Below are 26,210 nucleotides of genomic sequence, written 5' to 3'. Positions count from 1 at the left end.
CCAAAACGTTTCAAATCTAGGGGTCACGACGGACCTCGTAACAAAACTCAAGGAAAGCCTAGAGTCCGATGACTGGTTCAAGGAACATTCACATGGGACTTCCGGTGGCGCCGCTGTCCTTGGAGGACACTCCCTCGGGAACGCCAGCCCGTGTTTGAGTAACAAGCGGCTAGGATAGCATAAATCAACTGTCCAGCAGTTTGAAAACCTCCCCCTCGGGAAAAGTGGGGGAGGTGAGCTGTCTGGCAGAGGGTAGAGCCGCCCAGCGCCCCAGAAGCAATTCTGTGGTGTGAAGGGTGTGAACTCCCCAGGAAGCATCAATCTCCTCATCACGGGACACTTCTGCCTTTGCAGAAACAAAAGGCAGCGTCCACACCTGCAATTTCAAAGTTTATTCTACATCTGAATAAGAAGCAGGCAGAGCACACGAGGAGGTCAACAAATTGCAAGTACAAGCCGTAACTCCGTAGATTATATCTCTTTCTGTAAACTTAAACGGAAATTCTTTTTTTTAAAAAATGGCGCCAGAATAATAAAGGGTGTGTTGAAAACGAAAGTGAAGCGGAAAGCTGATTAGCACCTGTTAAGTGCCTGTTAGTGCTGCTGGAAGACTTCAAAGAACAAGCGAATTTTTTGGACTGAACAAATTGGTTGTTTAAAAGCTTGATTTGAATATTTTGAAATGGCCTCTAAACAAGCAAAATTCAATGCTTCAAAAAGTGTAGGCAGTTCGCCAGCGCAATCCTCAAAGTTGCAATCTTTACTACCTTCGGTGGAAACACAATCACAAACCCTGACACTGGAGGCTTTACAAAATAACTTACAAAATGCATTCAAAGAACAGGCAGTTGTCTTGGAGGGGAAACTTACAAGTGCCTTTAAAGATGTCTCTGATGAAATATCTGGAATTAAGGATTTAATCCAAACACGTAACAGAGAGATAAGGGAGGATATAGTTGAGGCATTTAAAGGATTATTTGACTACATAGCATCTCTCGATGAGAAGGTGGAAGAAATTAATGAGGCTAATACAAAGTTGGACAACAAACTTGTGGAAGCACAAATTAAAATTGATAAGTCTGAGGCGGAGCTTACGATGATGCAATATAGAATGGAATTTGTCCTGAGGATAAGGGGGTTGAAGGAACATAGTCAAGAAGATTTAAGAGAGATTTTTGCAGACGCTCTTGCTCAATTAACTGGGGAGCCAAAGGCCGAATGCGTCTGGCAAATTGACAAAATTTACCGCGTCAATTCATGGATTGCCAGACAAAGACAACTGCCAAGAGATATCGTAATCTATTTTGTCACCAGGAAAATTAGGAATGAAATATTGCAAGCAACCTATAAAACAAACTGCAAGTGGCAGGTCAAGATGTGTTAGTACTGAAGGAAATCCCCCCCAAAATGTTGAGATCTAGAAAGGATTATGCATTTCTAGTGGACGAACTTAGAAAGCGCCAGATTCAATACAGATGGGAGACCCCAGCCGGATTGGTGGTGAACTACCTGGGAGAAAGACATCGTCTTAACTCTGTCTGGAAGGCAAAATATTTCTATAGCATAGTACTAAAGGCAGGACGCCCTCAATCTCCAGGTCCCAAAGAAAGAAAAGAGACAAAGGACCCCAGGCAACAAGATAATCAGGCACAAATTGGGGTTGTGAGTTTGCTGCAGGAAACAGAAGAAATTATGGAACAGAGACAAACCTGCGCGGCTACTAAACGTAAAGAACAAGAATTAAAGTCCCAACAAGCCCAGATGACAATCCAAGATAATATAAACACGAGCACAGAAGCAGTGGGAGGAGCTAGACCGAAGGTGAAATCCCAGCAAGATTTCCAGACAGCTCTTAAAAAGCTTCAGTGTGCTAAAGATGACAATTAAATTTCTAACATGCAATGTCAATGGCTTAAACTCACCACAAAAAAGGAAAAAATATTTCACTACTTGAAACAATTTTAAAATGATGTAATTTGCTTACAAGAAACACACATTAGAACACAGGATCCGAAATATTTGATGAACGCAAGACTGGGATTGCATTTTGTAGCATCTGCTCAGGAGAAGAAAAACGGTATAGTCATATATTTAAGAAAAGACTTAAAGGCTGAATTAATTGAAGCAGATCCTCAAGGTAGATATATTGCAATTGAACTATTAATAGAAGGAAAGAAAATACTCTTAACAGGAATATATGCTCCCAATCAACAAGAAAAAATGTATAAGTTGCTTCACACTAAATTAACACAATGGGGTTATAGATCCTGCGTTTTACTGGGCGATTGGAATGGAATGGAGTACTGGATCCCGTTCAAGACAAGAAGAGGCTTTTGCAAAATACCCAAACACGAACAACATTACCTAAATCCTTTTTTGATATGATGGATGACTTTGAATTGAGGGACATCTGGAGAGAACGGAATGTTAAAGAATGGGATTTCACTTTCTTTTCTGATAGGCACTAATCCTTTTCCAGAATTGATTTTATACTAATTACAAATGACTTTTTTTCCAGGGTGAAGAAGACTAAGATATGCCCGAGAACTTTAACAGATCACAACCCGGTTTGGATGGAATTTGAATATGGAGACCGACCTAGATGGTCTTGGAGATTAAATGAAAATCTATTTAGATATGAGAAAAATGTTACGGAATGTAAAAAACTATTGAAAGAATATTTTGCTTTTAATATGCATAAGGGGATATCTATGGAAATGGTTTGGGACACAAGTAAAGCATAAGAGAGGTGTTTCAATAAATTTGAATAATATAGGCACAGACAAAGGGAAAAACAAAGGGAATGAGAGGAAGAGATAAAAAAAGAGCAGGAGTTGATGTCTAAACCAGATGATAAGAAGACAAAAGAGGTAATTACTTTATTGCGAGGGCAGTTTAATATGTTAATGTCGGACCAGATAGGCATTAATCTTCCATATGCTAAACATAACACTTTTTGCAATGCCAATGAACCAGGTAGATGGTTAGCATATATGTTAAGGAAAAAACAAAGATCTCGTAATATAGAGAAAGTAGAATACAAAGGGAAAGAAGTTTTTCAACAGGATATGATTAAAAAGACTTTAGAATTTTACACCAGATTATATGCTGGCGACAAAATACAAGGGTCAGACATAGACCGATATTTGGAGAAAGAGAAAATTCCTATACTTACAGATGAGCAAAGGGGAAGATTGAATCAACTTGTAACTACAGAGGAAATCTTCCTGGCAATTAAGCAGTTAAAAATCGGCAAAGCGCCTGGCACAGATGGCTTGACAGCAGTTTATTATAAAAAGTTACAACTAGAAATGATGGAACCTCTTAGGGAACTATTTAATAAAATTCAAATGGAAGGCAGGGTACCACCATCTTGGAAAACAGCTTTTATTTCATTGATTCCAAAAGAAGAACAGGATCCTACCCAGCCAAAAAACTACAGGCCCATTTCATTACTTAATACAGACTACAAAATTTTTGCTAAAATATTGGTAAATAGGTTAATGCCAATTGCGCAACAAACGATTCACAATGATCAGTCTGGTTTTATACAGGGGAGACAAATGAAAAGTAATGTAAGACAAATCATTAATATAATGGAATATCTGGGAAAGTATAATCAAGTCCCGGCAGTGCTTCTATTCTTAGATGCTGAGAAAGCATTCGACCAAGTCAATTGGCAATTTTTAATAAAAATACTACAAAAGATGCAGTTCAGAGTGCATTTCATGCAATCTATCAAAGCAATATACCAGAAACAGACAGCATAAATTATAGTTAATGGAGGCTTAACAGAATCTTTTAAAATTGAAAAAGGAACAAGACAGGGGTGTCCCTTGTCTCCATTATTGTTTATCTTAACCCTGGAATTGTTATTGAACAGAATACGTGGGTCGGACGAACTACAAGGAATTAAGATTAGGCACTACGAATATAGAGTAAGAGCATTTGTGGATGACTTGGTTGTAACTTTAAGCCAGCCGGGGGAATCAGTTATAGGTCTAATGAATATAATTAACCAATATGGTCAAATATCTGGGTTCAAGGTAAATCTAGGGAAGACAAAGATGATAGCTAAAAATATGACTACGAACCAAAAAAAAAAAAAAAGACTTAGAAAGAGTAACAGGATATGAGATAGTAAAAAAGGTTAAATATTTAGGAATTTATATTACAACTCCAAATGGGAAATTATATAAGTACAATTATGAACCATTATGGCATAAAATATAGAGAGAAATGAATAATTGGAAAAAACTACAATTGTCTTTGCTGGGAAGGATAGCAGCAGTTAAAATGAATGTTTTGCCCAAGTTTCTATTCTTCTTTCAAATGATACCAATACTTAAAAAAGACGCAAATTTGGAAGAATGGCAGAAAGGTGTTAACAATTTTGTTTGGGCAGGAAAGAAACCGAGAATAAAACTTAAAATAATGCAAGACATATGTGAAAGAGGAGGCTTAAAAATGCCTAACTTAAAATTATACTATGAAGCAGCAGTTTTAACAACAATTAGCGACTGGATTAACCTAACAGAGGATAGAATATTGAATATTGAGGGTTATGATTTGGTATATGACTGGCATGCTTATTTAATATATGACAAGAAGGCCGACAAGATCTTTAAAAGTCATATTTTAAGGAATGCCTTACTGCGTGTTTGGAAAAAATGTCAATATAGGCTAAACGACAAGATACCTATGTGGGGGGTGCCTAGACACGCTATAGAGAATATAAGTATAGAACAAAAACAAGATGTAACTACATATGCAGAACTCCTTAGTATGGATAGAGGTGCACTGCAGTTGAAATCTTTGAATGCATTAAGAGATGAAAGAGTAATTCAAACCTGGTTCCAGTATGGTCAGTTACAGGCTAGATGGAAAAAAGACCAGAAATCCGGTTTTATCCAAAATGAGGATAACTTGATAAAACAAATCAGGGACCAGGGTCAAATGCACATAAAAAGGTTGTATAATGTATTGATAGAAATAGACTCAGAAACAGAATTAGTTAAAGATTGTATGATAAAATGGGCACAAAATTTTGAAGAACCAATAATGATGGAAACATGGGAAGAGATTTGGGTAAGAAATGTAAATTTACACAAGCTCAGAACCTGAGAATTTCTACAAGATGTTGTACAGATGGCATTTAGATCCAAAAAGGCTAGCCTGTATGTATCCGAATCTACAATCTAAATGTTGGAGATGTGACTGTGTTGGTGCCACGTACTACCATATTTGGTGGACTTGTAAAAAAGTTAAAGCATTTTGGATAAAAATATGGTGGGTTATTCAAAATATTTTGAAAAAGAGGATAAAGTTCACACCCCAGTTGTTTTTGTTAGGCATAGTTTCAGACTGTACTGTCATAGAGACTAATCTGATCTTGAACCTAACGACGGCAGCAAGATTGTTGGTGGCGCAATACTGGAAGAAGGAAGAGTTGCCCACTATCCAAGAATGGACGTTAAAAGTAGTAAACTTAGCAGAGATGGCCAAAATTTCAGCGTATCTGAAGGACCACTCAGATGAGAAGTACAAGCTGGACTAGAGAAGATGGATTGACTATATTCAAAACAAATACCGGACTAAAAAATTTCAGTTAGCTTATGAATGAAGGCATAAAGAATGTTACAATTTATTCAAAGTTAGTTTAATAAAGGGGAGTTAAAGCACAAGAATAGTAACATATTAAAATTAGTTAGCTTATGTTAGCGTATGGTTGTTAAATGTTTATACCCTGTATTTTGCTCTGGGAGGTCGGGGGGAGGGATGGTGGGAAGAGGGAAGGGTAAGGGGGGTGATAAAAAAAAAGGAACATTCACATGAATACAATGAAAGATGGACTAGCTTGGGTAGGGGCGAAATTGCATGTTCCTGCTAACCTGAAAGCTACTGTTCCTCAACCAGCCCATGATTCACGAATGGCAGGCCATTTTGGTTTTGTAAAGACCCTACACCTCGTTAAGAGGCAATTTTGGTGGCCTTCATTGAAAAAAGACATTGAGGCCTACATCACCAGTTGTCCGGTTTGTGCTGCCATGAAGGGCTCACCAGGAAAACCCCAAGGCCTTCTCCAAGGTGTGGCCTGTCTGGAAGCTCAGTGGAAGGAGATATTGATGGATTTCATTGTTGAATTGCCGGAAAGTTTGGGGAATACCGTGATTTGGGTTATCACGACCTGTTTTCCAAACAAGTTCATTTTGTACCCTGTTCCAAAATCCCTTCAGCTAAGGCTTTGGCCAAAATGTTTATTTCACATGTCTACCGGCTGCATGGAGTCCCTGAACGCATAATTTCAAATAGGGGGATCCAGTTCACCTCCCTCTTCTAGAAGGAATTTCTCAAGTTGATTGGCTCCACCCAGGGATTAAGCTCCGCCCACCATCCTCAAACTAACAGAGCTTGCGAATGTCAGTTGGTCTTACCTGAACTGCATGTCTCGAAGATGATGTGGGAGTAGTCACACATGGGGTATTATCACAGCCATTTGCCATGGAGGCTGAGGTAAATCTTGAGGCCACAGCTCCGTACCTCCTCTGACCTCCCAGATTAACCAATGGTCGTAGCAGAGAACCTGGAAAAGGAAGGGACAGATAACACATAACACATCCTTCCTGCCTGGTCCCTGACTGACCGCTGAACTAACTCAGGCCCCAGGCGCAGGGCGCCCTAATGGGGGGGGAGTGACTACTCCCACGCCATCTTCGAGACATGCAGTTCAGGTAAGACCAACTGACAGTCTCCGAAGAGGGGCGTGGGAGGCGTCACACATGGGACATACCAAAGCTAGATGTCCATTGGAGGGATCACTGGGCCTGAGCCCGAGAGTCTAGGACTCCCTGAAGAACCCTCCTCCCGAAGGCTGCCTCCATGGAGGTGGAGGCGTCTGCCCGGTAGTCCCTGATGAAAGGTGAGGGGGAGGACCTTGGCTCCCCAGGACGTCTGAAAGGAGACGAAGAGGGCCTCAGATGCACAAGGCTCTTCTGATGTCTAGGAAATGCCAAGATCTCTCTCTATCCCTGGAAGGCTGCGGACAGAAATCCAGCAGAACTATCTCTAGGCCTCTGTGGAAGGGAGAGTTGACTTTGGGTATGAACGCGGGGTCCAGTCTGAAGACGACCTGGTTGTCTAGGAATGAGCAGAGGTCCCTTTTGCTGGAGAGAGCGTTAAGCTCTGATACTCTCCTGGCCGATGTAATGGCGACTAGGAAGACTACCTTGAGGGTCAGGAATTGGAGGGAGACCTCCCTCGAGGGCTCGAAGGGCACCTCGCTCAGTGGAGGACCATGGGTAGGTCCCAGGTCGGGAATCGATGGACCACCAGGGGCTTCAGATTCGCTGCCCCCTTGAGGAAGCGCTTTAGGACAGGGTGCTTTAGGACAGAGGTAGCTCCCCAGGACCGTGGAAAGGGCAGAGACCTGCCTCCTCAGAGTGCTAGGGGCCAGACTTTTTTCCAGACCTTCCTGCAAAAAGTCCAGCACCTGGGCCACGGAAGCCAAGGCTGGGACGATGTCCCTCGCTCGGCACCAGTTCGCGAAGGCGACCCAGGAGGCATTGTAGATGCGAGTTGTGGACTGTCTCCTGGACGCCTCGATGGTCTTAATGACCTTTGCGGAGAATTGGGCCCCTCTCAATTGTTCCCGCTCAATCGTCTAGCGGTCAGATGGAGCCACTCCGCGTCCGGATGCTCCAGAGACCCCTGGAGCAGGGTCACCTCCCCCTGTGGGAATTCTCCAATGGAGGGCTGAGGTTAGATCCACCAGGTCTGCTAGCCAGGGCGGAGTGGCCAGAAGGGGGCCACTAGGACCATCTCTGCTCTCTCTGCCACTAACTTCCTCAGGACCCCGGGAATGAGGGGAAGGGGGGGGAAAGGCGTAGAGGAGACCGGGCGGCCAAACACAGCGAAGCACATCCGTGTCCATGGCACCTCTGAATGGGAACCTCGATATGAAGCTTGGCAGTTGGATGTTTGCTGGAGTTGCGAAGTGGTCCACTGTTGGATGGCCGAACCTCCTGCAGATCTGTTGGAAGATGGTGGGATGGAGTTGCCACTCTCCGTTGTCGACTGTCTCCCTGCTGAGCCAGTCCGCCTGTTGGTTCTCTATCCTGGAGATGTGCTCGGCTCTGATCAATCGGACGTTTCTCTCCGTCCAGTTCCCCAGCCAGAGAGCCTCTTTGCGTAGGGCCTTGGAATGGGTGCCTCCCTGCTTGTTCACATGGGCCTTGGCTGCCACGTTGTCGGTCAAGACCAGGACGTGGTGGTCGGTCACTGCAGTCTTGAAGTGGCGAAGAGCCAGGTGGATGGCTCTGAGTTTCAGCCAGTTGATGTTGTTGCGCAGGTCTGACGGCGTCCAGCGGCCCTGGACTATCTGGGATTCCAGGTGCGCTCCCCAGCTGAACAGGCTTGTGTCTGTCGTGAGGACCATCCTTGCTGGCTCCCTGAATAGTGATCCCTTGTCCAGAGCTGGAGTCATCCACCAACGGAGTGAGAGGCGCATCTGGGGTGTCACGAGTACCTTGAAGTTGGCGTCGCTCGTTCCGGCTCTCTGGTGTAGAAGCAGAAACCACTGGAGCTCTCTGGCGTGAAGGCGAGCCCTATACAAGAGATGAACTTCCCAAGAAGCCTAGAAAGAAGAACTACAGGGACAGAGCGTGACTTATGGATCTCCAGCAACAGCTGAACAATGCTGCCCCTACGCTCCTGAGAGAGGGAGACCTCTCCAGACACTGAATCTATGATGGCCCCTAGGTGTTGGAGCCTGGTAGATGGAGCTAAGTGGCTCTTCTCGAGATTGGTCGAGAACCCCAGGGATCTTAGGGTGTCGATGGTGAGACCCAGGTCCTTCTCGCCACTGGTTGGGGACCTGGCTAAGACGAGGATATCGTCAAGGTAGCAATGAAGCCAGACCGGGAGGGAACGAAGGTGACCCGCAGCCGCGGCCAGTACCTTGGAAAAGGTCCTGGGAGCTGAGGCCAACCCAAAGGGAAGGGCCCTATACTGGAAGTGGTTGCCCTCGTGGGGAAACCTCAGGAATCTACGATGCTCAGGGGCGATTCTAATGTGTAGGTAGGCCTCCGTGAGGTCGATGGAGGCCAGGAAGTCCCCTTGTCGGATACTCTCTAGGATGGATTTAAGAGAGGCCATCTTAAACCTACGGTAGACCACCCTGAAATTGAGCAGCATGAGGTCCAAGACAGCTCTCCACCTCCCTGAACTCTTGGGAACCAGGAACAGGTTAGAATAAAAACCAGAACCCTTCTCCCCCTCTGGGACCCTTTCTACTGCCCTGATGTCCAGCAGATGCTTGATCGCCTTGCCCGGTAGGGCCTGTTTGGCCGGATCTGAAGAGGAGGCGAAGGTTCAGAATCTATTCGGGGGCTGTGAGCGGAACTCCAGCTGAAGCCCGAGCCTAACGGTTTGGAGGACCCACTCGTCCGAGGTAACACAATCCCAGGCATCCGCGAATAAGGAGAGCCGACCGTCGATGGGGTGATCCCGGGCCGGGTCACTTGAACCTGCGGAAAGGACGGCTGCCCCCCCCCAAAAGGGCCGCTTGCCCTGCTGCTGGCCCTGAATCTGTCCCTGGGGAACTGCCTATCCCCGTCTGGGAAACCTGGAAGCCATGTACCTCTGATTCTGGAAGTCCGAGTCCAGCGGGCGATAGGGTGCTCTCCTGGGATAGGGAGCCTGTTGATGTTCTGAACGCCTGGTCGTGGCTGGGAAGACCTTACGCTTATTCTTATCTTCCACAAGAATGGGGTCCAACGAAGAGCCAAACAGCTTGTCCCCGGTGTAGTCAGCTCCTGCCAGGTGCCACTTCGCACAAGATTCTGCCTGCCAGTGGCGCAGCCACAGCAGGCGCCTGGATGCTACAGAGGACGATAAAGCTCTCGAGGCATACTTCGAGAGTGGCGTCTGCCGAAAACTGGGTGGCTGCCAACACCTTGGAGATGTCCTGCAACAGGCGCACGTCTGTGGCCAGGGTCCTGTCTCTTAGTTGCTCCAACCATAGGACTGTGGACCTGTTAAAAAAGGAGGCGGCCACGGCTGCCTTAATAGGCCAAGTTATTGCCTGAAATGACTTACACATTACCATCTCCGCTTTCTTGTCCTCTGCTTTGAGACAGTTAGAGATGTCTCCAGTCACCACCGCGGAGGATGAAGCCATGCTAGCAATCGGAGTGTCCACTGGCGGTACCTGCAGAGCTTGGGCAAAGGTAGCATTGAGATTATAAAATTTACGTTCATTGCCCCCTGGCTTAGGGAAAGATCCTGGCTTAACCCATTGGGATTTAAGCACCTCTAGAAACATGTCTGGAGTAGGGATCTCTTCCTTTTCTATCTGGGGCCTGTGGAAGGGTCCTTTTTGTTCCCCCCACCTGTGCCATGGGTGGCAGTTGCTGGAGTGGGCTCTGTAGGAGAGTCCAGGTCTGCTGTGGCTCTGGCCTTATGCAGTAAGGAACTAAACAAAGAAGGAGGGAACAGCCCGGTAATATTGGGCGCCTCAGGGGCCTGGGCATCCTCATCCTCCAAAACCCCATCTTTTTCAACTCTCCCTCCTCCAGCTCCAAAGTCCCGCTGGCAGTAGAGGGGGAGGGAGACCTGGATTCCCTGGGGGCAGAAGACCTGGGGCGATCCTGATGACTCCTGGCAGGATGTCGGGAAGACTTTCTTCTGGAGCTCTGGGACTGGTGTTTCATCCCAGAGGCTATCCTGAGCTATAGCCCTGGCTAAAACCTCTTGGAAGCTTTCAGGAAGTTCTGGGAGGGCAGGGTGTAGATCTGGGGGGTTGTAGCCTCTCCCCTGGTTCAGGGGATGGGGGGCCAGTCGTTTCCTACCGGGGCTGGGTGCCCTGCGCCCAAAGGTGTCTCCCCATGTCTCCGATGGGTGGGCAGGTGATAGGGGGGACGATAGGGAGCTAAGCCCTCTGCCTGAGTCCCTAGGGGAGCCTGGGGATCCAGGACTGGCCTCTTCCAAAGCAGGGGGTCTGCGAGGGGAGCAGGATCTGGAGGGAGAAAGGCTGATGGTGGCCCTGAAATTTCTTCTAGAGGCCCTGGTTACCCACACCTCCTTAGAGGAGGTCTCCTTCCTAGCGGCTGGGGTGGCCTTGCCTAGCGGAGGACCTCCCTCTGGTGACTGAGGGCCCTTTGGAGGTCCCCTCTCCCGGATCCGAGTCCCCTGGGGATCTAGGCCTCGCCCCCCTGCTCTCGCTGCCTCCGCCATAGTACTCACAGTTACATTGTTTACTACCTCCTCCTTCTGCCAGCCTCTGCTGCTGTGAGCGTGCTTCCTCTAAGCTCCGCGCTCCTGTTAGAAGTCCCTGCAACCGATCTGTGGCCCAATCGCCGGCTCTCCACCACGTTCCGGCCCTCCCCGGATCACCGGCGTTCAGGTTTTTGAAGCGTCTTCCGACTTTGGTGGAGTCTTCTGAGCACTCTTGGCATCCTAGGAGGATCGCCGATCACACACTCTCCCACGTGCTTTTTCCAAGATGGCGGGGGTGCTAAGATGGTGGTCGATGACTTGCAGCCCGATTGTCCGCAGCTCGGAAGCATTGGGAGCTGATCCTTTGGTTCCTTGCTCCAACAATGTCCAGTGGAGGTCTCCTGGAAGGCGCGTAGCCACCTTGGCGGTCCTTGCGGCGCGGGGGCTTCCTCCCCTCTTATGCAGCCATCCAGCCACCTGGGGCTCGCACTAGCAAGCGGAAAGGCTTTGGAGCTAGCTGTGATGAGCACGGATGAGGAGGGTGAAGAAGCAATCTGAAGGTAAGCAACCTAAATCCCGTGGAAAAAAACCAGAGGTCTTTGAAGAGAGGGAGAGTCAGGAAACACACTCCTTCTGGGCTGAAGGCTGAAGTTAATCTGGGAGGTCAGAGGAGGTACGGAGGTGTGGCCTCAAGATTTACCTCAGCCTCCAGGGCAAAAGGGCTGTGATAATACCCCATGTGTGACTCCTCCCACGCCCCTCTTCAGAGACCGGACTAATTCTGTTTTGGAACAGTACCTCCAGTGTTTCATTATCAGCAAGATAACTGGGCTGAACTATTACCACATGCTGAAGTGGCATACAACAACTCTGTGCACAGCAGTACCGGCCTGACCCCTTTTAGAGTTGTGTATGGACAGGACTTTGTACCGATTCCTGAATTACCTCAGGAAAAACCGAAAATATTGTCCCTCTCCGAATGGAGTGACCGGTTCAGCCAAATTTGGCCCCTGACCCGTAAAGCGTTGGATGCTGCTCACCGGGCGCACAAGAAACAGGCTGACAAAAAAAGGGCGATGTAGAGAGACTACAAAGTGGGAGATCGAGTGTTTTTGTCCACCAGGTTTCTCAAACTACCCAGAAATCAAAGAAGCTAGGGCCAAAGTACATCGGTCCGTTCTCTATAGTAAAAATTATTAACCCTGTTTCTGTTCGATTAGATTTACCAAAGCATTTTAACCGGATTTATCCGGTATTTCATGTAAACCTCTTGAAACCAGAACACACTTCTTCTTTCCGTGCGCCCCTACCTCCACCCCCTGCCCCTCTTCTGATTAAGAGGGAGCAACATTTTGAGGTTAAGGAAATTTTGGACTCCAGGAAACACAGAAGTTGAATCCAGTATCTCGTCTCCTGGAAGCATTTCCCCCTCTCCCATGCTGAATGGGTTGATAAATCCCATGTATTTCACAAATTGCTAGGGAAGATATAAACTTGCTCTCTTCCTGCCTACATTCCAAACTCTGCTATCTCTTTGTCCTCTGAAAAGCCTTTTTCCTCCTGCTGCAGACTACAGGTAGTCGTCAGATTACGACTATAATTGAGCCCAAAATTTCTGTTGTTAAGTGAAAAGTTGTTAAGTTAATTTTGCCCTATTTTATTATCTTTCTTGCCACTTGTTAAATGAATCAGTGCACTTGTTACTAACATTGTTAAGTGAATCTGGCTTCTTCATTGACTTTGCCTTGTTCAGAAGGTTGCAAAAGATGATCATATGACCTCGGGACACTGCAACATCGTAAATACAATATGAGTCAGTTGCCAAGCATCCAAATTTTGGTCTTATGAACATGGGGAAGCTACAATAGTCATAACTGTCAAAAATGGTCATAAGTCACTTTTTCAATACCTTTTCAATGATGAAGATTTTGATCGTTTGCTGCTTCATACAGACGTTCGTTGGCTATCAAAAGGCAACTGTGTGAGACGCTTTTAGAATCTTTTTGACACTGTTGTGGAGTTTTTTGAAGACAAGAATACTTTGCTAAATGGTGAACTCAAAGAGATCAGGCATGACATTGCTTATTTATCAGAACTATTTGCAAAGTTCAATGAAGTAAATTTACAGTTGCAAGGAAATGAGGTCAATTTTATTAAGGCCAAATCTGTCATCTCTAAGTTTATTTCAAAGTTAACTATTCAAGCGCAATATAGGCTGTCACGAGCTATACCAATTTCCGAGCTTGTCTGAGCTAGAAGAGAAAGGTGGGATACAAGATGATGATCTTCAAGTTTTTTGTGACCATTTGGACATGCTGCATAAAGATATGTCTGAGCGCTTTTGATGGAAATTCCAGATTGGGTGATAAATCCATTTTCAGATACTGCAGAAGATGGGGTAGTGGAAGAACAACTCATAGAGCTGCAAAATGACATTGAGCTGAAGCCAAAGTTTAAGAAATTGTACCAAGAGTTTTGGGTACAGAAAGAAATTTCTGATCGCTATCCTGCACTATGGACAGTGGTTAAGAAGCTCCTTCTTGCATTTCCAACATCATATTTGGTGGAGCATCGCTTCAGTGTGGTCATCCAACTTCTCTCCAAGCAAAGAAATCGACTTCAAATTATTGAATGTGGTAATTTAAGACTCCTGCTAAGTGACTTAAAACCAGACATTGGAAAACTGGTATCACTTCATCAAGCCCATCCATCACATTAAGAATTTACTGAACAGTGAAGTAGTTACTAAATTTTACTGAGTTTACTAAGTTACTAGTCACTAAGGTTCTTGATAAATGACTATCAGACTTTGAAAACGTGGTATCACTGGATCATGTTCAACAATTTTGTTGAATTAACATTAACTAAAAAGGTTTTAAATTAGATTTTGAATAAATGTGCAATTAATTGTTAGTTTTGAATTTTACTGTTACTATCTTCCTTCCGTCGTGCAAACTGCCCAGTCATATGACCCCCCCAGCCACGCTCACCAAGTCACACCCACAGAACCGGTAGTACAAAAAATTGAATTCCACCATTGGGTGGGGGGCACTGAGGTTCAGTTTGTAGCACCAAGGGGGCGGTGGACTGAAAAAGTTTAGGAACCACTGATCTACAGCTTCCCCCGTGGTCGTCTTCTCTTCCTCCATCTTCCCTGAGTCTTCATGTCGACGCTATGGCTCAGGACCCGGGACAGCACCGCAATGTTCGGGGGAGCTGGTGAAGTATTTTAATGGAGATTCGGGTTAATGTCAGGGTTCCAAATAGCATCCAAAAGTAAATCAGAGTCCGAGGCAAAGGATTCCTCAAAATTCCAATTTATTAAGAGAGCCATGTTGGCACATCTGGGAAAACCTGAATCTGAAAGCTTCCAGGTTCTCCCTTCCCCGGTTGAAAGTTCAATCTGCCCCCACACCTGCAAGTCCTTCACATGGTCCTATCTTCCACTGCCATGCTGGTAGCTTCCACCCATACAGTTCCAGCCAGGTACAGAGACAAAGGATGACCTTGGCTTTCTAGAAAGAATGTTATTATGGCTACTTATCACCCAACTCTGTATAATCCACCTCCCACAATAGAAAATGAATAGTAGAAAGTGTGGCAGGCCTGAAGTCTAAAAAGAAAAGATGGCTTGCAGGCCCGAAACCTCCATTAGAGACACCATGGCAAAATATCAATAATGATGTAAAGATATTATATTTTAAAGGTAATAAAACTTCTATGTATATAATTCTTTATGATATATAGTTATTATCACAACAATTTGGGCATAGAACGCAGCAAGCAGTTTCCCACCACCAAAATGGCAGAACCTATCTCTCTACACACAAACAATACTTTTGAACTGCTAGGTGGGCAGGAGCTGGGGACAAAAGATCATGTCCTGTGGAGCTGGACTCAAACTGCCAGAGTGCTGGCAATTGTTCAGCACATCCAGCATCATTAAGCCTCTATGCCACTATGTCCCCTTTTGGGGCAAATAATCATCTTCTATCAGAACTTCAACTTAACATATTATTTTAGGAGAAGGAATTTAAGAAATATGAAAAGAATTACAGAATTAATATATTAGCACATGCAAGCATATAATTATTGAAAGACAAGACCCAGAAAACACTCCACCTCTGTCGATTCACAATCAATGCTTTGTCAAAGATCATAACAGATATGATGCCTTAAGTTTTAGAATATTGTTTGTAACTAGGGTTTCCTACTTTTATCTGAAGCAACAACATACTGCTAACATGCCTTTTCAGAACAACTCCAAACCAAAAACACTTGAGATAGTATTACAGACTTTGGAAGAGGTGATAAAGCATACAAAGGAACTAAGAGAACATGTAACTAGCTGCTGAAACAACTCAATTGGGACTTACATATTGGATGAAAAACGATGAATTTAAAATATAGTGAAATTCATACTGTCAATAAAGAACAATTTTATTTTAATATAATTATAGAAAAATTGCTTACTGTTGGGATTGAGGTTGTACAGCTCACTCTTCTCAGACGCCTTTGCATAAGATCATGTTCCATATTATTTACGTCAGCTTTAAGTTTTTCAAGTTCCTCATTCTCAAAGTTCAGCTCCTTTGCTAACCTCTCCATCCTTGCACGTTGATGTAACAGCAAAGCTAGTGCATTACAGAGAATAATATGCATAAAATTAAGAAATCCAACTTCTAACTACAGAAGTATAAACAAATGACCTTTTCAAAAACAGAAGCAAACATAAATATGCAAACATAAATATGCAATCAAATGCTGAGGTACAAATCATGAGAAAGGAACAAGAGCTATAGACATTATATTCTTCCATTAGGAAGTTTGTTACTTTACATAGTCATGAAGATAAGGTAATCTTCACTTAATGCTAATTGGGACCTAAATTTTGATCACTAAGCAATGCAGTGTAAAGTGTGACATCACATGACTGCTTTGCTTACTGATAGCCGTTCCAAAAGTCACCAGTTAAACAAATCACTGTGAATTATTAAGTGAGGACTTTCCCTGACTGTGAATTTAGATATCCTAATGGCTTTCTCATTGACTTTGCTTGTGGAAAACCATAAAGGAAAATTGCAAATCACAATCACATGATTGAAGGATGCTGCAATGGTCAGAAATATAACTGGTTGCCAAGCACTCACATCACAACCACATGAACGCAGGAGCATGGCAACAGCTGGAACTTGGAGGACTTGTCATAAGTACTAACTGTTCAGAACCATCATAAGTTTGATTGCTAAAAGAATGGCTGTTAACCAAGTACCACCTGTATTATCAGTTCAGGGACCTGGCTCATTTTTGTTCATTAGCCCTTCACTAATAAAAAACTAGCTGTACATGAAGAAACCTTAGTCAATGAACTGCAATGTAGTCTGAAGTAGTCTTGACTGATAAATAACCACCTATTAAGGGAATGTTACAGTATGTGCTTTAGAAAAACAGCTTTTTTTCCAGATCACAAAATCAGTGCTCAGGATAAATCCAAGGAATTCCAATAACCAGAAACTGGAGCAACATAAATTAATAACAACAACTGATTGTACAGTCTATTTGACTACTTTATCTTTTGTTTTAGAATAAAGGTTCAACCTTGAATCTTAACCATTCTCTTCATTCATGAATCTTCCATTTTTCCCTTTGGGGAAAAAAGGAGGTACTTAAAGATATAAGGTACTTGTTGCAAGAAAGCTCAGTAGAACATAAGCATTTGTGAGATATTCTTATTGGGTTTTTTTCCCCAATTTGGCTTATATTTATATAGCCTACTACCGTGATGGCGAACCTATGGCATGCATGCCACAGGGACACGCAGAGCCATTTCTGAGGGCACATGAGGAGTTGCCCTGTCAGCTCCAGCGAGCGTGCACGTGCTGGCCAGCCACCGCCCAACATGCAAACCAGAAGTTTGAGAACCGGGGGAGGGGCATTTTCGCCCTCCTTGGGCTCCAAGAAAGCTGTGTGCTTCCATGGGGCAGTAGGGTGTGTGTGTCATGAGCGCATGCACAGGGGACACAGTGCAGAGGGGCATTAAATTATGGGGGTGGGCAAGTGAGCGCATGTGCACGCTTTTGACACCTGAGCCGAAAAAGGTTCGCTATCACTGGCCTACTATATAGCAGAATCTGTCCTATTCTTCCACCATCTACTTCAATGAATGAATGCCTGCTTTACCATAGCCACACTTCTTTTTGTACCTTCAGATCAGTGTTGGCTCCTGGCAATGGCCTGGATTAGTCCCTCAAAATATGAAAAAACAAATTAAATAAATATTGCAATTTGTTGCAATTTATACTGATAAAACTCAAGCTGTATTCAAGATTAAAACAAATACTTTCTATTGATTTTTTTAAAAAAATTCTCTCTACACTCTGTACCTTTATGCTTCCTTTATCTGAAATATGTAATGGTATATTAGTTTTATATGGTCAGAATTTTTTAGGGTATCATTCAGTTAAGACATATTCCAAGACAGCCCCAATTCCAGTTCATGTCAAATCCGTGAATCCGCCATCCTTCAAGTCTTCCCTTGAAGAATGGGGGCCCCTATACTTCCTCTAGATTTTTCTATCCTTCTTTCCTATATATCCTGTACCATGTATTTAATTGCTTTGTAACTTCTATCCTGGCGCCTAGAGGTCTGCCACTTTCTCACCTTTTGGGGAATGGGTGGGGAGGGAGTACAATGTGGACTGCATCACTCAGGAAGCAAGCCTGAGAAAGTCTTATCACTTTCCCAGAGCGCCTCATACAAAAAACATCTTCACACCTGTGGATTGGCCAAATCCTCACCAGATGGTTGGGAGGGGATTCTAACTTCTTTTATTCCTATTGTATTGCCTTAAGGACCCCAGATCCTGCTTTGCTTTCGCCCAGTTATCACCTCTTTTTCAATAAAAGGATCCTTTTGAAATGCAAAGTTTCAAGAGTCTTTACTTCCTTGATTAAGGGGGAGAGGCCTGGCCTTACAGTTCAATTCTGTGCTATTATGTGATGCTCAATATATTAACAACTATTTTTGCAATATTATATATTATCTGTGCTGTGCTGTGCTGTGCTGTGCTAGTTAGGTTAGGTTATCATACTTTTATCACCATATCACACTGATCCAGCAAGCCCACCTCATCACCATTCAAGTTCAAAGTGTAAATGAAAAGGGTGTTGGTACTTACCTGATACGCCTCTTCTAATAGGGTGGAGATAGCATCCATACATGGGTTGACATTGTCCGCCTTCTGATTGGACTGAGTCTGATAAAAGTTAGTTAAGACACGCCCCTTGTTGCTAGCCTTACCCAGCTTTTCGGTAAAGAAGAACTTAGACAGACTCAACGTGTCATCGCACAAACATTTTAGTAAACAAACCTCTCAAACCAGAGAAATGAACCACATGTTTACAGCAAAAAAATTTTTGAATACAGAGCTCTTTCTAATGCATAGCAGGTAAACTCATTCTTATAGCACTAAATGGTATAGCAACGAGATCAGTCAGAGAGGGAGGAGATGGATGCTATCTCCACCCTATTAGAAGAGGCGTATCAGGTAAGTACCAATGCCCTTGCTCAACAGAGGTGGAGACAGCATCCATATATGGGACATACCCAAGCCCACATGTCCCTACGGGAGGGTATCAGACTGATCCGGAACAGGTGCAGTAGAATGAACAGCCTGGAAGACCAGGCCATTTCTGGCCAAATGCTGCATCCACAGATGCAAATTTATCAATTTTATAATTTGAAATGAATGGAGAAGGGGAAGCCCAGGTGGCTGCCCGGCAGATTTCTTCGAGAGATGTCTGGGTGGCCCAGGCTGCTGTCGTAGCCACACTTCTGGTGGAGTGCGCTATTATGCCCTCAGGTACAGCCCGATGTTGGGAAGCGTATGCCCTGTCTATACAACTGCCAATGGTAGATGCAGACACCTTCCTACCTAGGATCTCAGCCTGAGACAAACAACAATTCGGATCTCCTAAATTCAGAAGTGCGAGAGATATAAATCTGTAATGCCCTTCGCACATCCAGCTTGTGCCAACGTCTCTCCAAGGGGTGAGCAGGAGAAGGGGCGAAGTTGGGCAAAACTACCTCTTGTGCTCTATGGAACCACAATGAGACCTTTGGCGTAAGGATCGAAACACTACCGTCGGTATGGAAGATGCAAAGATCCTCCCTTAACGACAGGGCCTGCAGCTCCGAGATTCTCCTGGCGGAAGTGATGGCCACCAGGAAGGCCACCTTCCAAGAGAGGAACTGTAGTTCCACTGACCGAATGGGCTCAAAGGGGGTGTCCGTTAGGGCAGACAAAACTGTGAGAAAGTCCCACGTGGGTTAGTGGTGAACCACTGGTGGTCTCAGATTGACAGCCCCTTTCAGAAACCTTTTCATGGCCGGGTGGTGTGATAAGGGTTGTCCGTCCCCCCCAAGTCAGAATCGTAGCCAGAGCTGCTACCTGTCTTCTCAACGTGTTGGGTAATAGCTCTTTCTCCAACCCATCTTGGAGAAACTCCCAGGGGAACAGATGCAGTGGGGGCATAAATGGTCTTGTTGTTGCACCACTTGCAGAATATACGGCAAGTGGCATCATATATGGGAACCGTGGACGGCCTCCTGGAAGCCTGGATAGTGCCAATGACCCTGGAGTTCGACTGTGCTCCCTCAGAGAGTGCCGCTCAAGCACCAAGCAGTCAGCTGAAGCCACTGAGGGTCTGAATGCTCCAGTGATCCCTGGCTGAGGGCACCTGCAGTCTGAGGAATCCTCCAGGGGCTGGCTACTGACAGGGTCTGTAGGTCCGCGAACCACAGCCGTTGCGGCCAATGCAGGACCACCAGGATCACCTTTGCCCGTTCAGTGATCACCTTGCGCAACACCCAAGGAATCAAGGGCAGCGGGGGAATGCATAAAGTAGTTGACGGGGCCACCAACACCTGAGAGTGTCCGTCCCCTCTGCCCCTTGTGTTCTGAACCTCGGATAAAAGTGTGGGAGCTGCGCATTGTCCAGGGTGACAAAAAGGTCCAAAGTGGGCCGAGATTTGACGGAAGAGTCGAGGGTGGAGGCACCATTCCGCATTGTCCACCTTGGCCCGGCTGAGCCAGTTGGTTCGAACATTCGCCACTCCCGTGATGTGTTCCACGGTCAATGAAGCCAGGTGCCTCTTTGCCCAGAGGCCAAGTTCCATGGCTTCTTTCATGAGGTCCTTGCATTTCATGCTGCCCTGACGGTTGACGCGGGCCTTGGCAGCCACGTTGTCCGTCAAGACAGTACATGCTGACCCACAATGCTTGTGAGGAAGTCCTGGAGCAACAGGTGGATGGCTCTGAGCTCTAACCAGTTTATGTTATGAGTCCTGTCCACCTGGTCCCATTGTCCCTGGGCCATCTATGGCTGTAAATGAGTCCCCCAACCGTAGAGGCTGGTGTCCGTGGTGACCGTCACCTTGTGAACCACCCTGAAGTGGTAACCCTTGATGATGGCTGTCGATCTCCACCAACGTAGAGTTTGGAGGACATCCACTGGAACAGTGACCTTCAGCAGTGATTCCTGTGGGCCTTCTGGAAGGGTAAGAGAAACCACTGAAAATCCCTAGTGTGGAGGCGTGCCCAAGGCACGATGTTAATAGCCGACACTAGTTTCCCCAGCAAACGTGATAAGGTGGTCAGGGAGACCCTACGCTGGGTCAATACATCCCCAACCAGTTGAACAATGCTGGCTTGCCTATCCTCCGATAGGAAGACATGACACCGAATCGATCCACGCCCCTAGATGCGAAATCCGGGTAGTGGGGTCTAGATGGCTCTTGGGCCATCTAGACCCGTGAGCCTCCAAGGAAGCTATTGTGAGGTCAAGGTCACGCCTTGCTCCAGATAGGGACCTGGATAATAATATAAGTTCATCAAGGTAGCATTGGATACGCACCGACCAGAGTCTGAGATGCGCGGCCAACCCTGCCAGCACTTTAGTAAATGCCCGAGGACAGAAGAGAGGCCGAATGGCAAGGCCGTATACTGGTAATGTCATCCCCCATAACAGAATCTTAGGAATTTCTGGTGATCGGGCAAAATCAGGATGTGAAGGTAGGCCTCCATCAGATCAGTTGACACCAAGAGGTCACCTTCCCTCACCCCTGCCAGAATAGATTGTAATGAGTGCATCTTAAACCGGCAGTATTTTATATGCCGGTTGAGGCATTTTAGGTCTAGAATCTCCAGCCCACCAAGGCCTTAGGGATAACAAAAGGAATAGAATAAAAGCTCTGAGTTAATTGATTGTTCAGACCGGTTGAACCACCCTGATGTCCAGAAGATGTTGTATTGCTGAATTCATGAGGGGTTGCCTGTCCGGGTTGCGAGACATCGGGCAACGAATAAAGAAACTCGGGGGAGTGGAGAGGAATTCTAGAGCTAGACCAAACCTAATGGTCCTTCGTACCCAGTCGTCCCTGGCAGTAGCATCCCATTGGTCTGCAAAGTACTGCAACCGCCCCCCAATGAGATGGGGACCCCTTGGGATCTATGGTTTTCGGGAGTTATGACCTCCGGCCCCCAAAAGGGCTTCTTGGCTTGGCTGCCCCTCTGGTAGCGCTGCCTCTGGTGGTACCCCCCCCGGGCCCTGTAGCCATAGGAGCCATAATCATGGCCTCGAAAAGAGGTACTGTAATCCTGCGCCCGAAAAGGCTGCCCCCTAAAATATGGAGTAGCATGTGAAGACCCCTTTCTGGAAGTGGACGGCAAGATTTTTCGCTTGTCCTCAATAAGAAGCGGCTCTAGAGCCTCTCCAAACAGGGACCCCCCTTTATAAGGGGCAGAGGCTAGCCGCCACTTATGCATCATATCCGCCTGCCACTGGCAGAGCCAAAGCAGACGGCGGGAGGCAACCAAGGTGGCCATCGCCCTTGAGGCAAAGTGAGTGTGGCGTAACCATAAATTGGATGGTAGCCACTATTTTATTGCGGTCTTGATGGGCCCTCAAGTCGGTTGCAGGTAGACGTTGTTGAAACTGCTGTAGCCAAAACAGGCAGGAACGAGAAAGATTCAGACGTGGAAGCTCAGACTGCCCAAGCCGCCACTTGATGCACATGTTGCATCGTGAGGTCGGCCTGCTGTGAAGGTAGCAGATGCTTTGGCCTTGGTCAGCAAGGTCTTGAAGTGGGCAGGTTGGAACAAACCTAAAAATGATGTTTTTTCTGGTGTTGCCTCATGCCAGAAAACTCTGCATTCTTAATCTCCCCGTCTTCAGAGATGGGGAACTGGCTACGCTGGGATCTAGCCAATGACTAGGGCCTCTGCACTGGTGGAGCTGGCAGTGATGTAGAGTAGGCCACTGGTGGAGCTGGCAGTGATGTAGAATGAGTCACAGGAGGCACTGGGGCAGCGTTAGTCACAGAAGCCGCTGGTGTAGCAGTCCCAGTCTTCTGCTGGAGACCTACAGCTATGCCTTGGGCAATGGCTGAAGCTATGGCTTCCTGTATGTTTGCACGGTCAGGGAAGAACCGGGAAGTTCTGGTGGAGGCCGCATCTGTCAGGGTGAACATAGCCTCTGCACGCCTGCTGCCCCCTGTCCCAAACTGGGCATCTTGCAAAAGATGTCCCTGTAGATCAGAGCCATAGCCTCACAGCCCAGAGGTATTTATTGGGAACAGGGGCTGGACAGAAATATTGCTGCTAGATTGGGACACAGTATTCCCTTTTGAGGAAGAAGAGGAATGCCTTCGAGATGAGGCCTTGGAACTTTTGTCCTCAGGAATTAGACCATCTCCCTTGTCAGGTGGGACTGACTTGGAGGACTTATTCCGTTTGGAATGTGCAATGTTGAAGTGGACAGGTTGTTCCTTAGGATCTGCTGCAGCCTGGGAAGTGGAAGCCTCCACCATGATTACAAGCCCTTGGGCCCCGGTTCCCTTAGCATTTGGAACAGCAATTGCAGCATCTGCCATTTTGAAAGAGAATTAGCAACCAAAATGGCGTTTTGCGCCCTTTTTAACATTCTCTAGCTGTCCTGCTACAAGCAATAGTCTCTGGGCAGAACGCTGCAGGGAGAAAGGCTGGGCCGATTCAGGGTCTCACCTCCTGCTTTCACTTGCAGCCGATCGGGAAGTTCCAGCGAGGCCGCTGCGAGGGGAGCCGCTCCTTGCACAGCAATTTAAAATGCCCCAAGGCCTCCGGAGCTGTCAAAACATGTTTTCGAAGGGATCCGCAATAGCACTGCGATCTTTCCTTGCCGTCCGAGATAAGCAGGGATTTTGAGGTCCAATTAGTGACCTTTCAAGAGCGCTACGCTCTCTCCGCCTAGTTAGGGGCCTGGGAGGCAGATGGCCCACAGGGCAAGCTATGGGCCTAAGCCCTCACGCTCCAGCCCAAGTTGACAGCTCAGAATACTATTCCAGTCCCACTCACAGTATAAGGAAAAAAGTCAATATCAATTAATTCTTCAACCAATCATTAAATCAGCAAAGTGCTCAGGAAATACACGATGATACGACCGTCCATGAAGTGAACTGAGTCGAAAAGCTGGGTAAGGCTAGCAACAAGGGACATGTCTTAGCTAACTTTTATCAGACTCAGTCCAATCAGAAGGCGGACAATGTCAACCCATGTATGGATGCTATCTCCACCTCTATTGAAAATAAGCATGTTTCTTTCACCTTGAGAGAAAATTACAGACATTATTTTGTTAACCTATCCTTATTAACTTACACATTTTGAGGTATATTTGTATTTGGGGAGATAGCTATTTAAGATGAACCACAGTCCAAATGATTTGATTCTTAGGAAACATTTTGAGAATTATTAATAAAAAAACTTATCAATCTTACCTTGAGTATAAGCATAGTCATCTGATCCAGAGCTGGAACTTCTCTGGTACTTATGCCTTCCTCTTTCACCTCCAGATCCTGGTACAACTGAAATGGGTTGAATAGGTTCTGGTGCTGCAGAATGTTCTTCTTGGTCCACTAAATTTAGAAGATTCTCAGCAGGAGCTCGACCTACTGTGATTTTAAAAACTGCTGGATTTGGCTGAGATACCATTACACGAGGGGACTGTGTAAGAACACCTGAAGGTCTAACTGGTTGTGTATATGTTATATATACAGGATTAACACTATAAGGCGGTTTAGGTTGACCTGCTATACTTCTGGAAGGGGAACTTGAAGGAGTTGCAGGTGTATATAGTTGGTGCTGATTCCATTGGGATGGCTGATTACTTACTGGTGAAGGGCTCCTATTAAGTGTAGTCCCAGGTCTTTGTGGTGATTCAACAGTAATTTCTATTTTGTTCACGGAGCCTTTAGATAAAGTAGATCCACCATATGGGAGATAAGATACTGAGTGTCCACTTGGTTTTTGATATGTCTGTGGTGTTTGTTGATATGGATGGGGTAACACAGTTGAAGAACTAGGAGGCATAAATACATGGGAACTTTGATGTCCTAAATGGCTGGGCTGAACTTGATGCTGAGGTGATCCAAAAGGAGAAGGACACTGGGAAGCAGGTGGTGATCGAAAAGGAGACTGAGGAATTTGGGGCTGCTTGGGAGAATATTGAGAAGGTTGATAGCTCTGTTGGTGTGGATAGACAGGTAATGGATGTGGACTATAATGTGGACCTGCACCTGGTGGTGACGAATGCCACTGTGCACTTTGAGTAGGAGTCTGTCGTCCTGAAGAACCTTGAGTTGTCTGCCTAATATAGAGTGATCCAGGACTTCCGTAAGTACTACTTTGAATTTGAGGAAGAATTTGTAAAGCTCTGGGTAAAGGCTGCCCAGAAGGGAGATTTTGTGAAACTGTAACAGTTATAGGATTTGTGCTGTACCGAGGTATATGCATATATGGAGGAGGAGGGCTTTGCATAGATGTATTCATTCCAGGCTGTATGGGGGAAGACTGCTGAGGTGTCTGTGGAGGAGGAGTAGCTGCATTTCTATTCTGATCATTCATAAAAAAAGGATTATAGTTTGGAGAAGCTGCTACAACAGCAGGAGCAGAATGTGGTTCTTGGACTAAACAGATCAGCTGTTTGCCTGGGGTGCACTGTGGATCAATATGTCCATCACTTGAACTATGTACCAGTGTACGACCACCATTAAGTTGAGGTCCATCCCCTCCATAGTTAGCATGAGGATGGATGCCAAGGTTAATATGCAGAAGACGATTCCTGTTTATTCGGGTGTCATCTGGGCTGTGATACTCCATATATAGGTATTTGTTGCTCTCTTGTGCAAGAATTCGACAACAAGCATCAAGATTGTTGTTATTCTAGAAGAAATAACATTCTATGGAGCAAGTTTTAGAAACTATAGTATAACAATCTGTTTTACTCTTCAGTATTATATTTGCTAAGATTGTTACGTTAGGTTATAACTTAAACTTATAATTTTAACTAACTTAAATTTGCTTATGAAGAGTCATATATGTATAAACAAATCTTTCAAGATGTAAGAAACCCTCCACAAAGATTACAAGCATTATCTGTCAATCACCATCTAGATCAGGGGTGTCAATCTCAATTTCATTGAGGGCTGCATCAGCATTATGGTTGCCCTCAAAGGGCCAATTGTAAAACTATGATGACTCACAGCGGCCAGATGGGCGTTGCTGGGTGGTCATGGCCGGCTCAATGCCACTCACTGGGCGTGGTTGATTCAGGACAGCTAGGTTGGGATGGAACAAGTTGCACTGGCTAACTCAACGTGGGGACAATTTGGTGCCCCATAAGCTCCTCGCCTCCTCAAACGGCTGGCAGCCAAGCACATACACACGCACACAAAAAAACAAACTGTATTCTATGTTTGGGGACTTTTATCCAGAGAGGAAGGAGAGGGCCTTCTCTCCAAGCGCAGGCATGCTCAGGTGTGAATAAAAGTCTCCTAGCTTGGAATGCTCTGTGTGTGTGTCCACGCGTGCCTGCGTGCAGAGCACACCAAAAGAGACGTTCTTCTCCCAATCCCAGACATGGTTGGTGTTTCTCTGTCTGGTGCCCCCACGCAGCAAAGCAGC

The 26,210-nt window shown here is 45.7% G+C and overlaps 1 protein-coding gene across 9 annotated transcripts in view; it reads right to left on the bottom strand.

Annotated features, from left to right (window-relative positions):
• TAB3 (TGF-beta activated kinase 1 (MAP3K7) binding protein 3) overlaps positions 1-26,210 on the bottom strand; it is a 47,026-nt gene that overhangs the window by 15,061 nt on the left and 5,755 nt on the right. For 7 of the 9 annotated variants that reach the window (XR_014175352.1, XM_081952738.1, XM_081952739.1 and 4 more), the window contains exons 3-4: positions 24,026-25,469; positions 15,688-15,848 (exon numbers count right to left, since the gene is read on the bottom strand). Coding sequence is in view for 8 of the 9 variants with exons in the window: in XM_081952738.1 (XP_081808864.1) it covers positions 15,688-15,848; positions 24,026-25,469 (1,605 nt within the window). In the remaining variant the exon portion in view is untranslated. Of the gene's footprint in view, positions 1-14,515; positions 14,730-15,687; positions 15,849-24,025; positions 25,487-26,210 lie in introns of those variants that run through there. The other 2 variants (XM_081952742.1, XM_081952741.1) reach the window with 2 other exon arrangements.

This window comes from Natrix helvetica, assembly GCF_964273705.1.
Source record: "Natrix helvetica genome assembly, chromosome: 4".
NCBI classification, from domain to species: Eukaryota; Metazoa; Chordata; class Lepidosauria; order Squamata; family Natricidae; genus Natrix; species Natrix helvetica.
Note: the sequence above shows the minus strand (reverse complement) of the source record. Positions and strands in the feature narration are given on the sequence as shown.